The sequence below is a fragment of the Microtus pennsylvanicus genome, chromosome 11 (genome assembly GCF_037038515.1).
Source record: "Microtus pennsylvanicus isolate mMicPen1 chromosome 11, mMicPen1.hap1, whole genome shotgun sequence".
NCBI lineage: Eukaryota > Metazoa > Chordata > Mammalia > Rodentia > Cricetidae > Microtus > Microtus pennsylvanicus.
In genome coordinates, this window is record NC_134589.1 from 59,306,180 (window position 1) to 59,322,428 (window position 16,249).

General features: G+C 43.0%; 1 protein-coding gene across 5 annotated transcripts in view; it reads right to left on the reverse strand.

Moving 5' to 3' along the window:
- Window positions 1-16,249, reverse strand: part of Specc1 (sperm antigen with calponin homology and coiled-coil domains 1) — a 277,277-nt gene that overhangs the window by 45,614 nt on the left and 215,414 nt on the right. The window contains exon 13 of one of the 5 annotated variants that reach the window (XM_075992245.1): window positions 8,125-8,248. The exons of the other annotated variants lie outside the window; for them this stretch is intronic. Coding sequence (XP_075848360.1) covers window positions 8,204-8,248 — 45 coding nt within the window. The 3' untranslated portion in view covers window positions 8,125-8,203. Of the gene's footprint in view, window positions 1-8,124; window positions 8,249-16,249 lie in introns of those variants that run through there. 5 annotated transcript variants of the gene reach the window in all.

Sequence of the window (16,249 nt, forward strand, 5' to 3'; positions counted from 1 at the left end):
TTTATTACAGTGATAGGGACCTGAGGGGAGATGCATGCTCATCTGGCCAGTGCACAGACCTCTAATGCATCTTCCCTGGAAAGCACTCTTGGTGAGAACAGCTGAACATAGCTGAACAATTCTGATTTCTGATTACAACAGAGCCAGCTGAAATAATAAAGAGACTAAAAGCCAGACAAATAAATAAACAAACACGCAAGTGAGTAAATAAATAAATGAGGAGAGAGAGATAGACCATTTCTCATTAAAGAACTGGCTCCACAGATCTACACACAAAGATAAAAAAAAAGCAAAACAACTGACTGACCTGTTGTTGAATTGGATGAGCAGAAACTTGGGAAATAGGAAACCAGTAAGAATACTAAAAACAGAATTAAGATAACAAGAATTATAGAAGCTATATTAATAGCCACATGAGTGCGCCAAGCTTCCTTATTTCAGGGATTTTCAGGTTAAGTGTCAACCTAAAATAACTACAGGAAAAACAAATGATCAGGATGGGGTGAAAATAAGAAGCACCAAGATATGACACAAAGAAAAAAAAATGAGAATATCCACTTGGCGCTGTAAACATCTGTGTCAGAAGCATTAACTGAAATAAAAGACAAAACCACAAGGAAGATACTAGGAATCTCCAATGTGGTTGAAAGTATCTACAGCAAAAACTCTAGAAATTAAATATTTTTTTAAAAAATTCACACTCAGAGTAAGAGACTTTATGACCTTACTCAGAACCTCAGAGATGCTCAGGGACCGTGGCAGAGTAGGACAAGGGGGCAGGCGCTGTGACACAGGAGGGGACAGGTGGGGTACTCCCAGGATAGATCTGTGATAGTTCCCAGAAGAAAAGGATATTTAGTACAAAGTCTTCAATTTCAGAAAACACCAAAACTGGACCTTCAAATGAAATTTCCCAGTTGCTACCAGAAAAGAGAAAAATAAAACAAAATAAAATACCAAAGAAGTTTTAAGGCTGGAGATGGCTCAATGGATACTTGATGTGGGAGGGTCTTCTGTTTTGTGTTGATTTCATTGGTTAATAAAGAAACTGCCTTGGCCATTTGATAGGCCAGCCCTTAGGTGGGTGGAGTAGACAGAACAGAATGCTGGGAGGAAGAAGGAAGTGAGGCAATTGCCATGCCTCTCCTCTCTGGCTCAGACATCACGGATCCAGATGTCAGGTCAGACATGCTGAATCTTCCCCAGTAAGCCACCACCTCGTGGTGCTACACACATTAATAGAAATGGGTTAATCAATATGTGAGAATTAGCCACTAAGAGGCTAGAACTAACAGGCCAGGCAGTGTTTAGAAGAATACAGTTTGTGTTGTTATTTTGGGTGTAAAGCTAGCCGGTGGCCGGGAGCTGGGAAGCAGCCCACAGCTCCTTCTATAGACACTGTCACACCAATGTGAAGACCCAAGTTTGAATTTCCAGAACCTATTTAATGCTATGCACTGCAGCGTGCAACTGCAATCCTAGTTCTCCGATGGTGAAACGGGAGGAGGAAACAGGGGACTCCCTGAGAGCCTGTGAGCCAGCTGGCCTGGGGTACACAACCATGAACACAAGTGGCAGGCTGTGGAGGTAGGAACGGCGCCCCGAATTGCAGTGTGCAGTTTATCTGTAAAGCCCCTCTTTATTCTCTGACACAAGGTCTCACGTACTGGGCTTAGGTAGCTGAGGATGATCTTGACTTGCCTGATTCTCCTGCTTCTGTTTCCTGAGTGCTGACATTACAGGCTGGGCCATCATGCCTGGTTTATGCAGTCCTGGAGATCAAAGCCAGGACTTTGTGCACACTAGGCAAGCCTTCGACCCCTGAGCTGCACCCGCCAGCCCACAAATTAAATTCCTATCATCTTGTTTTATTACACTGACATAAGGTCTGGGGTAGCCCATGCAGGCCCTTAACTAACTGTGAAGCTGAGGTTGGTCTTGATCTGATACTCAAACTGCAGGGCTGAACCACCAGACCCCGTTCATTTCTATCATCTCAACGTGACCTCTATCCCACTGTGAGGAGACGAGATGGTAGAGGAGTGGTCCAAGAGAGATCAGGTTCATTGCTCCTAGGAAGAGATCAAGACACAACCAAAAGAAAACCCAGCTCTGAGCATGCTATGTATCAAGGTAAAGGTGAATGCCACAGAGCCAGTGGGTGGGCACAATGGTGCAGCAGGCAGCTCTGAGGGTAATCCGGATGCTTGCTCCCATAGGCTTCTTCAGACCTCACTATAGGAGTGTGTAATGTTGGTAGACATAAAAATAGATGGTCAACCACAAAGATCTCTTACCAATTCTAAAGAAAATGAGACAACCAGATGAACTTTTTTCTAACCTGCCACGCAGCTATACCAGTGTCTCACTGAAGTGATATATAAAGGTCCACAAACCCAGGAAAGATGCCCACTTCTAGCAAAGATAAAACTAAAAGCAATGTCACTTTCTTGGTGCACAGATCAAGTGAGTCCCTCCAGATATGCTAAAATACGGTCTCGAAGATGCAGACAGACGTGTGACAGGAATGGCTGTACAGGATATCAACATGAAAAAAAAAGGATCAAAACAGAAAGGACAGCACACTCTGCAGAAAACAAATTTACTCAGGAACTTACTTTAACTAAAACTTAGGATTATTTCAGACTTAGCACAACCATAACAATGGCTGACAAATTATAAACACCATCATAATACTGTAAAAATGGTTTTGGGCTTCTTTTTTTGAGACCAGTTTTCACCATGTAGCCCTGGCTGACTACAAAATCAGCAATTCTCCTGTCTCAGCCTCTTGTGTGATATGATTACTGGCATGTACCTGGCTATCTTGGCTTTTTAAAAACTGAGGTAAAATTCTTATAATATAAAATATATCATTTAAAATTAGTTTCAAGGGCCTGGAAAGGTGGCTTAGTGGCAAGAGCACTTGCTGCTCTTCCAGAGGACCTGGGTTCAATGCCCAACATCTGTAACGCCAGTTCCAGGGGATCCAATGCCTTCTTCTGGCTTCAATGTGCACCAGGTATGCATGGATTGCATAGACATACAAGGAGGTAAGACATCACACACATAAAATAAAAATAAATCTAAAAAAAAATAGAACAACCACCAAGTCATTTTCACGGTAATTTAGTGTCTATCACTACTATCTAATTACAGAATAGTTTCTTTTTTTTACCCCAATAGGATTCTCTGTACCTTTTAAACATTCCTTCCTGCCTTCTCACCCCCACCCCCAAACTCCTGGTAACCACTAATGCTATTCTGTGATTTTCCTGTTCTAGACCTCTCATGTAAACACAATCATATAACATGTGGTTTTTCTGACTCGCCTTGAATTCACCTGGCATAATGTCTTCAAGGCACAATCATGCTGTGGCCTGTGTCGCTGCTCCACTCCCCAATATATCTAAACACGGTGATCACCAGGAGGACTCACTCACAATTACTTCTAGTTACAGGGTAGTGCTTTTTTGTTTTTTAATTTTTATGTTTTGAGACAAGAGCCTCACTGCCTAGTCCCTGCTGGCCTGGAACTCTCAATCCTCCTTCCTTGGCCTCTCAAGGGCTGGGATCATAGGCATGTACCACTTCTACACCTGGCTCCTACTCACAGATTATATGGCATAAAAGGCTATAAAGCAGAATGAGCAGAGGGGGAAACGGCCGATGGGCTAAAGTCCAGAGGAAGGCAGGCTTCACCCAGAGGACAGCAATGTGCTGTGAATATTGCCAGCAAGGAAACCTCACGAGTGATGCCACACCTAGGGTTTTTCTAGAGCCTGGTCTCACAGGACCCTTTGCCTAGCACGGGCTACATTGCAGGTACTCAGAAGGAAAGGAGGTGTTCGACATGAGCCAGTATTTGCAAAAATCCTACAGGCACAGCGAACCATGCCTATCCATCAGTGCCAGCCCATGGCAGTCTTATAAGGAGTTGCTAAGGAGAGCTGTCCTGGGTCTGCTGCGACCACTCATTTCTACAGTGGCAGAACTATGGTTTCATGTCATGTCATATCTTAGAATAATTTCTAGTTTTCTCCAGCGTTGCCAGGGAAGGTACTGATGGGCAAAGAATGTCATGGCTGCTTCTCTGGGATCCACCGAGACGAGAGGATACGGTCTTCCCGCTTGATGTGCAAGCTACAGGCCAGAGCTTTTGTTTCAGTTTTGCTCTGATTGCAGTTCTTATGGCTGCAAGTCTCACCTTTGTGCCATACACATTCTAGTGGGAAAGTGAGAGGGGGCTTCAAGGCAAACCAGCTGGAAGGATGGACACTGGGTGAAAGTGAGTGTGTGTCAAAGCTGGGGAAATCAAAATTCTTTACCTTTATTTTTCAACAAATTCTACTGCTGTTTCAGTTTTTAAGATTAAGACCTAGGCTGTTTTACACGTCTTTACAACCCACTGTATCAGATACAGCTTTCTGGCAAAGACCTTGATAATAGTCATTTTTCATTGGGAATCTCTTTTTTAAAAAAAAGTTTTTATTTTTATTTATATTTATGTGTGTGTGTGTGTGTGTGTGTGTGTGTGTGTGTGTGCGTTGGGGGTATCCAAAGAGGCAAGAAGAGAGTGTTGAATACTCAGAGCTAGATTATAGGGAGTTGTGAGCTGCTGGAAGCGGGTGCTGGAAACCAAATTTGGGTCCTTTGGAAGAGCAGCAGGGGTTCTTACACAATGAGCCGTCTCTGCAGCCCTCATGGGAATCTATATTTATAATGAAGTCAAGAAAAAGAGTCTCTCAGAAGACAATAAATAAATCAGAACATTTTACATTCTTTGAATTGTAGCCCTCAAGAGACCTGTCTCAAAAAAGAACACATACACAGAGCTCAAAATGGCCTGATGTCCTAGGCTGATTGCTATTGGATTAGCACGTTGTCCTGCTTGTCTGTGGGAACTAAGGCATGGAATAACAGAAGCTGCCTGCAATGTGGGGTGTTCTGTCCAGATTCAAAACCAGATGTCTCCAGACTGACTTTTTTTTCCCTCCAAAGGAGAAAATAAAGGTCTTAGTTAACAAGTCCAAACATAGCTCAAACCTGTCTTTTTCTCAGTGATTGTGCAGGCATCTTCTGCTTCTTGAATTTCAAATAATACGAAACGAAAAACAGAATGGATTCAGATAAAATTTCAAGCAAATCCAAGACACTTAAAGCCTTGTTCCTTGCTGTCTGAAATGCAAGACCCAAACAGGATTTGAACAACAGATCTTTCATGGTTTTATCTAAGCCAAGGGTCAGCACACCTCTGGAGAGGCCCAGGTTGGAAACAACGCTGGTTGAGCAGGGTGTTAACTGAAAGGTCTCTGTTGTGCTACAGTGACCCCAACATGTGCTTTAGAGGATGGACCTGAGCACTTCCCTAACAAAAACATGAGGTTGGCTAGAGTTGGCCTGTTCATCTGAGACAAGATGTCTCAGGTTTAGCAGTGTCGGCCTGATGTTACTCTGGTTTAAGATGGTAAAAACATTGATGACAAGAAGTCCCTATTTACTGTCTTGTAAAATTAAGGACTATGAGAACATGAGCAAACTGAGTTACCTACAGTATGTATAAATCAGAGAAAAGGTATTGAAGTCTTTTTATGAAACATGCTTTATCAATACTTTCATGTCTATATATTATTTATTTATTTGAGACAGGACTTCACTATGTAGCTCTGGCTGGCTTGGAACTCACTATGTGGACCAAGCTGAACTCAGATTCACCCTCTGCCTCCCAAGTGCTGGGATTAAAGGTGTGGGGTACCATGCCCAGTTTATACAAAGACACAGTTTAAAGGAAGTTTTTAGCTTGCTAACTGCCTCACAGTTTGGAAGGAGGAGAGCAGAGGCATGAGGGGACCCACTCGACAGAATTCTAAAGTGAATTCTGAGTGCTGTAGTTACAGAAAAATTCGCTTCCAATTATTTTCCACTTTTAGGTTTTTTTTTCTTTCCAGAAAATAGCTGGTTTAATTATTGACTGTAATGAATTTTTGCCACCTTTTCCTCAGACTTCCCATCCCCAAGTTACATGCCATAATATAACATTCAACGCAAAGAATATATTCACATTATGAATCATAATAAGATGAATATTTGTGAAACCTATCTCCTAACAAAAATCTAGATTACAAATCCCTGACCTGCTTTATTTTATTGCTTCATTTCAACGAACTTAAAAAGCTTTTGCACAGCTAAAGAAATAACGGGAAGAAGAAGAAGCCCACAGGATAGGAGCAAACCTTAGCTAGCTGTACATCTGCCAGAGGTTAAATATCCAGAATATACAAAGAACTCTCCAACAACCTCCTCCCCCACAAAAAAACTACCCTGAACCAAAAAGGGGTGGAAAGAATGTAAGAGCCAGAAGATCGGGAACTTTGCTGTGAGATTGTGTCTCTCAGGAACATCAGAAAAAGTCTCACCAATGTGACTGCCCACATGTGAGCTGAACAAGGATATGGTAAAGGTGAAAGCCCACAAGGCCTCAACTCTCTCTACACAATGAATTATAAGGCAACTGAGTAAAGTCAGGAGCAGGAGAGGTGGCTCGCCCCAGAAGAACACACCAATTAGTTGTCTGGTGCTAAATGGTCAGCCCTGGAAACACACATGCAAGTGATTATAGGGACTCAAAAGGTTATATTTAGGAATATATATATGCAATTAAGTTACAGTCTCAAAAATAAACAATAAGTAAACAAAAAAGAAAAACAACCCTAAAGACAAAAAGAGTCATATACGTGTATTTCTATTTGTTTCTTTTTTCTTTCTTTCTTCCTTCCTTCTTTTCTTTTTCTTTACTTTCTTTCTTTTTTTTTGAGACAGGGTTTCTCTGTGTAGTCCTGGCTGTCCTGGAACTAGCTCTGTAGACCAGGCAGGCTTCAACCTCACAGAGATTCACCTGCCCTGCCTTCTGAGTGCTGGGAACTAAAGGTGTGCACCATCCCTCTCCAGCTTCATGGGCATCTCTGATAGCTGTAGTTTTTAAATATAGCTTAATACAGTCCCTACCTTGTTCTTACCTTCTCTCACCCACCATCTCCCAGTCCCTGTTCTGAGCTCTTCTAACTGCATTTATTCCTAAGACACACAGCGTATTGAGATAGACCACATACCATGAAGTTTACTGTAAGCATTACTATCCAGTACTTTTTAGTACATTCACGAGGGTGGGCATCAGCCCCACTACTTTCCAAACTTGACTTCATATCCAAAGCCACCCAGCCCCCTTAGCAGTCATCGACTGGCCCCTCCCTCTTCCCTGTGAAAGCACTAACTTACCTTCTGTTCTATGGATTTTTCTGATCCAGAAATTCAATATAAATGGAGTCACATAATATGTGTTATTTGTGACGGGCTCTCCTATTCAAAAAAGACATTTTAGGGGCAGGGTTTAGCTTGGAGAGAAAGCCCCGCGTTCAGTCCTCAGTGGTGTAGCTCATGCTTAGTGTCCTTACCACAACACAAAACAAAACCCACAAGGATGCCATTTAAAATAACTGTTTTCTGTTGCGGGAGGTCCTCCCACTCCTCCAGCCTATAGCCGCTGAGATACCAGCCCATTGGGGCGTGGTCTCTCTCCCTTTAAAAAAGCGGCCACTTCCTTCTCCTCGCTCTCTTCACTTCCTGCTCCGCCAGCGACTAGACTCCCTTCATGGTTGTGTAGAGGGCTGTTGGTGGGTGATCTGTAAGTTTTTTCCCCTTTAAATAAATACCACCCTATGAATCATAATTCCAAACTGGTGTGGCATTGTTTGTGACTTACGCCTTCAGTTTTCTAGTAAAAATGCTCTGTGTCCATTTAGAAAATGTTTTAAAGCATGAATGAATTTCAGATACCCAGAGATAAACCCTAATTATTTACATATATTTCTTTTATAAATTGAAGTATTATGAGCTTGTCTTAGGTTGGGTGTGGCTGTACACACCTGTAATCTAGCATTTGGGAGGCCGAGTCAAGAGGATCACAAGTTTGAGGCAAACCTAGGCTGTGCCATAAAATTTTATTTTAAAAAGAAGTAATTTCCTTTGGTTGTTGCTCTGGGTCTTCCATGTCCTTGTGCACCTGCACGCTGGGGAACGCCATCCATATGAACTGGGAGAACATTGGTGTGGAGGACATTTACTGCCATGACTTCCAGCTTGCTGTGGAGACTTCAGGTGTGTGGTCTTCTGGCCAGGAGTCTGTGGGTTCCTACTGTTGGTGTATTTATTGTGGTCCTGGGAGTTGCGGTGTCCTGTAAGTTTGGTGTGGCTGAACCAAGAAAGAAGGCATATGCAGATTTCTTCAGAAAATGAGTCCATGAAAGATTTGAAGATACAAGTTAGGTTGGTATCTTTCAGAGTGCAAAGTGATTTGAGAACGCAGAGAATTCTTTGGATTGAGCTCCATAGAAGTTCATCACTAATCTGTGTTCCTAAGGAGTAGTTTCTCACAATAAATAAACAATTAAGAATTATATGGACAAGAAGAAGGAGAGGGGAAAATTAACTATATTGAATCTTCTTTTTCTCATTTGTTTTTGCAGTGCTAGGGATGAATCCCCAGCCTTGCACATACAGCATAAATGTTCTACCACTGAGCTACACCCTAGCCCTTTCTTCAAAGCATGATGTTTAAGGGTTTTGAAATATTCTATCACACTCATATACCATAATTGATATGATTCTGCAATGTAGGCAATTTTGATTCTTTCCCAATTTTTAAAATAATTAAAAATAAATCTGCAATTACATCTTTATAGGCATCGATGACTATTTTTGACATAAATACCTAGGAATGAACTAAAGGGCATAATCATGTTTACAATACCTGTAACACATTTCTAGACTTTCTTTTCCAAAACTGGTACTCAGCCTGTTTGGAGAAGGATTCTCATTCTGAGCACTTCATCATCAAAAAACAAATAAACAAACAAACACTTCCCAAATGGTAAGCAAAGAAATGGTATCCCATGCTTCCAGTTGTACTGCTTTGATGCCCGATGTTCAGTGCTGGAACACAGTTCAAGAATGGAGTCATGTAAGGAGAATTCACAGTGCTCGTGAGGAAACTCCAAGACAAGAATCTTGTGACCTCAGTTTCTTCAAAACACGGAATTGTTCTTGGAATGTGCTTTCCTGCCCCTCCCAAGTGTAACAGATAGGAGTTCACTTTAGCTCATTCACTACAACTGGATAATGTGATTTGTTTATACACCTATATTGGAAAAACACGTTTTTGCCACATGGGGATTGTCCTTGTGACTGTACACTTTATTCACGTGTCTCTTCTTAATATCAGAATATAAATTGTCTGATGCTCTGAATAAGTTGACTATTGCATGAGGCTTTAGTCTGCCTAATTTTTAGGCTGGCTCTCCCAGGTTTACGCTGTCAGCTAGAGCGGTAAACAACACAATGTTAGTATTTTTGAGTACTTATAACTATTTATATTTTTCAAGTCAGGGTTTCTTTGTATAGCGTTGGCTGTCCTGAAGATCAAGCTGGCCTTGGACTCACAGAGATCCACCTGCCTCTGCCTCCCAAGTACTAGGATTAAATGTCTGTGACTTATTTTATTAGCTTGTTTTGAGTGTGGAGGTTAGACCCTCACAAATTAATGTAAAAAACTTTCCAACTGAGCTAACCTTCATCTCCTGCTAGATTGTTTGTTTGAGACGGATCTCTTTGCATAGCTCTGGCTATTTTAGAATTCTCTATGTAGACCAGGCTGGCCCCTAATCACAGAGACCCACTTGACTCTGCCTCCCTGGTGCTGGGATTAAAGTGGTGCACTACCACACACACCCAGATTGCTAGAGATTTAAAAGAATCCATTTACATGAAGCTCACTCTACTGCTCTCAGGAAATCTAGAGGCACAGGTAATCATCAGGGCTTGTGCTACAGAACAGACACTAAAAACTCCGAGGAGGCAGGAGTCACATTTCCCTTCCCTTGGAGACAAGTGAGGAATGCAGAGGAAGGCAAACTATGCTGTGCACATCTTCACTATTCAATAACTATGCTGTGCTCATCTTCACTATTCAATAACTATACTGTGCACACCTTCACTGTACACACTATGCTGTGCACACCTTCACTGTACACACTATGCTGTGCACACCTTCACTGTACACACTATACTGTGCACACCTTCACTGTACACACTATGCTGTGCTCATCTTCACTGTACACACTATGCTGTGCTCTTCTTCACTGTACACACACTATGCTGTGCTCATCTTCACTGTACACACTATGCTGTGCTCATCTTCACTGTACACACTATGCTGTGCTCATCTTCACTGTACACACACTATGCTGTGCTCATCTTCACTGTACACACACTATGCTGTGCTCATCTTCACTGTACACACTATGCTATGCTCATCTTCACTGTACACACACTATGCTGTGCACACCTTCACTGTACACACACTATGTTGTGCTCATCTTCACTGTACACACACTATGCTGTGCTCATCTTCACTGTACACACACTATGCTGTGCTCATCTTCTCTGTACACACACTATGCTGTGCTCATCTTCACTGTACACACTATGCTGTGCTCATCTTCACTGTACACACACTATGCTGTGCTCATCTTCACTGTACACACACTATGCTGTGCTCATCTTCTCTGTACACTATGCTGTGCTCATCTTCACTGTACACACACTATGCTGTGCTCATCTTCTCTGTACACACACTATGCTGTGCTCATCTTCACTGTACACACTATGCTGTGCTCATCTTCACTGTACACACACTATGCTGTGCTCTTCTTCACTCTACACACACTATGCTGTGCTCATCTTCACTGTACACACTATGCTGTGCTCATCTTCACTGTACACACTATGTTGTGCACATCTTCACTGTACACACTATGTTGTGCACACCTTCACTGTACACACTATGCTGTGCTCATCTTCACTGTACACACTATGCTGTGCTCATCTTCACTGTACACACTATGCTATGCTCATCTTCACTGTACACACACTATGCTGTGCTCATCTTCACTGTACACACTATGCTGTGCTCATCTTCACTGTACACACACTATGCTGTGCTCATCTTCACTGTACACACTATGCTGTGCTCATCTTCACTGTACACACTATGCTGTGCTCATCTTCACTGTACACACACTATGCTGTGCTCATCTTCACTGTACACACTATGTTGTGCACATCTTCACTGTACACACTATGCTGTGCACACCTTCACTGTACACACACTATGTTGTGCTCATCTTCACTGTACACACTATGCTGTGCTCATCTTCACTGTACACACTATGTTGTGCACATCTTCTCTGTACACACTATACTATGCACACCTTCACTGTACACACACTATGCTGTGCTCATCTTCACTGTACACACACTATACTATGCACATCTTCACTGTACACACACTATGCTGTGCTCATCTTCTCTGTACACACACTATGCTGTGCTCATCTTCACTGTACACACTATGCTGTGCTCATCTTCACTGTACACACACTATGCTGTGCTCATCTTCACTGTACACACACTATGCTATGCTCATCTTCACTGTACACACTATGCTGTGCTCATCTTCACTGTACACACACTATACTATGCACACCTTCACTGTACACACTATGCTATGCTCATCTTCACTGTACACACTATGCTGTGCTCATCTTCACTGTACACACACTATGCTGTGCTCATCTTCACTGTACACACACTATGCTGTGCTCATCTTCACTGTACACACACTATGCTGTGCTCATCTTCACTGTACACACTATGCTGTGCTCATCTTCACTGTACACACACTATACTGTGCACACCTTCACTGTGCACACCTTCACTGTACACACTATGCTGTGCTCATCTTCACTGTACACACACTATGCTGTGCTCATCTTCACTGTACACACTATGTTGTGCACACCTTCACTGTACACACTATGCTGTGCTCATCTTCACTGTACACACACTATGCTGTGCTCATCTTCACTGTACACACACTATGCTGTGCTCATCTTCACTGTACACACACTATGCTGTGCTCATCTTCACTGTACACACTATGTTGTGCACACCTTCACTGTACACACTATGCTGTGCTCATCTTCACTGTACACACACTATGCTGTGCTCATCTTCACTGTACACACACTATGCTGTGCTCATCTTCACTGTACACACACTATGCTGTGCTCATCTTCACTGTACACACTATGCTGTGCTCATCTTCACTGTACACACTATGCTGTGCTCATCTTCACTGTACACACACTATGCTGTGCTCATCTTCACTGTACACACACTATGCTGTGCTCATCTTCACTGTACACACACTATGCTGTGCTCATCTTCTCTGTACACACACTATGCTGTGCACACCTTCACTGTACACACACTATACTATGCACATCTTCACTGTACACACTATACTGTGCACACCTTCACTGTACACACTATGCTGTGCTCATCTTCACTGTACACACACTATGCTGTGCTCATCTTCACTGTACACACTATGCTGTGCTCATCTTCACTGTACACACTATGCTGTGCACATCTTCTCTGTACATACTATGCTGTGCTCATCTTCACTGTACACACTATGCTGTGCTCATCTTCACTGTACACACACTATGCTGTGCTCATCTTCACTGTACACACTAGGCTGTGCTCATCTTCACTGTACACACTATGCTGTGCACATCTTCACTGTACACACTATGCTGTGCTCATCTTCTCTGTACACACACTATACTATGCACACCTTCACTGTACACACACTATGCTGTGCTCATCTTCACTGTACACACTATGCTGTGCACATCTTCACTGTACACACACTATGCTGTGCACACCTTCACTGTACACACTATGCTGTGCACATCTTCACTGTACACACTATGTTGTGCACATCTTCACTGTACACACTATGCTGTGCACATCTTCACTGTACACACACTATGCTGTGCACACCTTCACTGTACACACTATGCTGTGCACATCTTCACTGTACACACTATGCTGTGCACATCTTCACTGTACACACTATGTTGTGCACATCTTCACTGTACACACACTATGCTGTGCTCATCTTCTCTGTACACACTATGCTGTGCTCATCTTCACTGTACACACTATGTTGTGCACATCTTCACTGTACACACACTATGCTGTGCTCATCTTCACTGTACACACACTATGCTGTGCTCATCTTCACTGTACACACACTATGTTGTGCACATCTTCACTGTACACACACTATGCTGTGCTCATCTTCACTGTACACACACTATGCTGTGCTCATCTTCACTGTACACACACTATGCTGTGCTCATATTCTCTGTACACACACTATGCTGTGCTCATCTTCACTGTACACACTATGCTGTGCTCATCTTCACTGTACACACTATGCTGTGCTCATCTTCACTGTACACACACTATACTATGCACACCTTCACTGTACACACACTATGCTGTGCTCATCTTCACTGTACACACTATGCTGTGCTCATCTTCACTGTACACACACTATACTATGCACACCTTCACTGTACACACACTATGCTGTGCTCATCTTCACTGTACACACTATGCTGTGCTCATCTTCACTGTACACACACTATGCTGTGCTCATCTTCTCTGTACACTATGCTGTGCTCATCTTCACTGTACACACACTATGTTGTGCTCACCTTCACTGTACACACTATGCTGTGCTCATCTTCACTGTACACACACTATGCTGTGCTCACCTTCACTGTACACACTATGCTGTGCTCATCTTCTCTGTACATTCACTATGCTGTGCTCACCTTCACTGTACACACTATGCTGTGCTCATCTTCTCTGTACACACACTATGCTGTGCTCATCTTCTCTGTACACACACTATACTGTGCTCATCTTCACTGTACACACTATGCTGTGCACACCTTCACTGTACACACTATGCTGTGCTCACCTTCACTGTACACACTATGCTGTGCTCATCTTCACTGTACACACACTATGCTGTGCTCATCTTCTCTGTACACACACTATGCTGTGCTCATCTTCACTGTACACACTATGCTGTGCTCATCTTCACTGTACACACTATACTGTGCTCATCTTCACTGTACACACTATGCTGTGCTCACCTTCACTGTACACACTATGCTGTGCTCATCTTCACTGTACACACACTATGCTGTGCTCACCTTCACTGTACACACTATGCTGTGCTCATCTTCTCTGTACACACACTATGCTGTGCTCATCTTCACTGTACACACTATGCTGTGCTCATCTTCACTGTACACACTATGCTGTGCTCATCTTCTCTGTACACACACTATACTGTGCTCATCTTCACTGTACACACTATGCTGTGCTCACCTTCACTGTACACACTATGCTGTGCTCATCTTCACTGTACACACACTATGCTGTGCTCATCTTCTCTGTACACACACTATACTGTGCTCATCTTCACTGTACACACTATGCTGTGCTCATTCACTGTACACACTATGCTGTGCTCATCTTCACTGTACACACACTATGCTGTGCACACCTTCACTGTACACACACTATGCTGTGCACACCTTCACTGTACACACTATGCTGTGCTCATCTTCACTGTACACACACTATGCTGTGCACACCTTCACTGTTCACACTATGCTGTGCTCATCTTCACTGCACAGATTATGCTATGCACACCTTCACTGTACACACTATGCTATGCACACCTTCACTGTACACACGACTGTGTGCACACCTTTAGTCACCACTTTCCAGTTGGGACATAGTAGTGGCCAAGTATCATCTCTCCTGAGTGGACTGTCTACTCAGACACCTTACCAGCAGTCTAGCAGAAACAGTCTCTCAATAGTACCTTGACTGCCCTTTCCTGCCTGTCCATTATCACTCCAAACATGATCCTCTGCTCTGCCCTGCCTCTGCTCGGGACCCTTTCCATACCTGTCTGCACAGATTGACTGACTGATTAGAACTGCAGCGATATGGGAAGGTTTGAAGGTTGCAGGTCCAGAGCCTAAGTTTTACTTCCTCTTGGGCTAGCTTTAGCCCTCTAAATAGTCATTCCTTGCCCATTTCTATGTCATAACATCCTCTGATTAACAGACAAAAATCTTTTGGAAATTACTGACATCTTCCAACCCCATGGCTAAGAATGGAGGCCAGTAGGAGAGATTCCCCCATTCTAACCACCTCTCTGATGTTTCTGCCAATGTATTCTCAAAATACCTTGGTTTATAACTCTCTATGTTTTATTACTATAAAACTCTGTTGTGGGATAATCTTTCTGTACACTGTGAAGATGTGTCTCGGCCAAGGCACCTTCTGATTGGTTTAATAAAGAACTGAACAGCCAATAGCTAGGCAGGAGAAGATAGGTGGGACTTCTAGGGAGAGAGAGAAACTCAGTAGAAGAGCCAGAGAGGCAGAGATTTGCCAGTGAGACTTGGAGGGATTTGGATGTACTGTATGGAAGAGAGGTAATGAGCCACGCGGCAGAATGCAGATTAATATAAATGGGTTAATTTAAGTTATAAGAGCTAGTTAGGTCAAGCTTTTATAATTAATAAGAAGTCTTTGTGTCACTATCTGAGAGCGTCAGCAGTCCAAAGAAAGTCTGAATATAAAACTCTTCCACTCTGGAACATGAACCCTGAGGTAACCTAGCTCTGTGTTTCCTGGGACATGCTCACTCAAATTTGGCTATGATGTTTTTGTGGGATTTTTGATTGTTTTTCCATCAATAGTACGGCTAATTATTTTGGTGACCTTCTAAATGTAGCCTAAAACTAGTTTCTTTACTTCATGTTTAATACTCACTTAACTTGTCTCCCAGATCAGGTGTGGAAGTATCCCTGTGATACTCAACCTCCCCCAGAGTCGCCATGAATCGAAACTATCAGAAACGCTACTGACGCAGCTGGCCTTGGGCTGATGCAACACTCCTCTATGCTGACAGCAGCACTCAGATCCCCTCCTACAGACGTGCACTAGAGACTGCACAGTGAACACACGGCAGACATAACGTCTAGGACACAGCATCCAGTTCTTAACTCCTACAGACGTGCACTTGAGCCTGCACAGTGAACACACGGCAGACATAACGTCTAGGGCACAGCATCCAGTTCTTAACTCCTACAGACATGCAATAGGGCCTGCACAGTGAACACATGACAGATGTAACATCTAGGGCACAGCATCCAGTTCTTAACTCCTACAGACATGAAATAGGGAC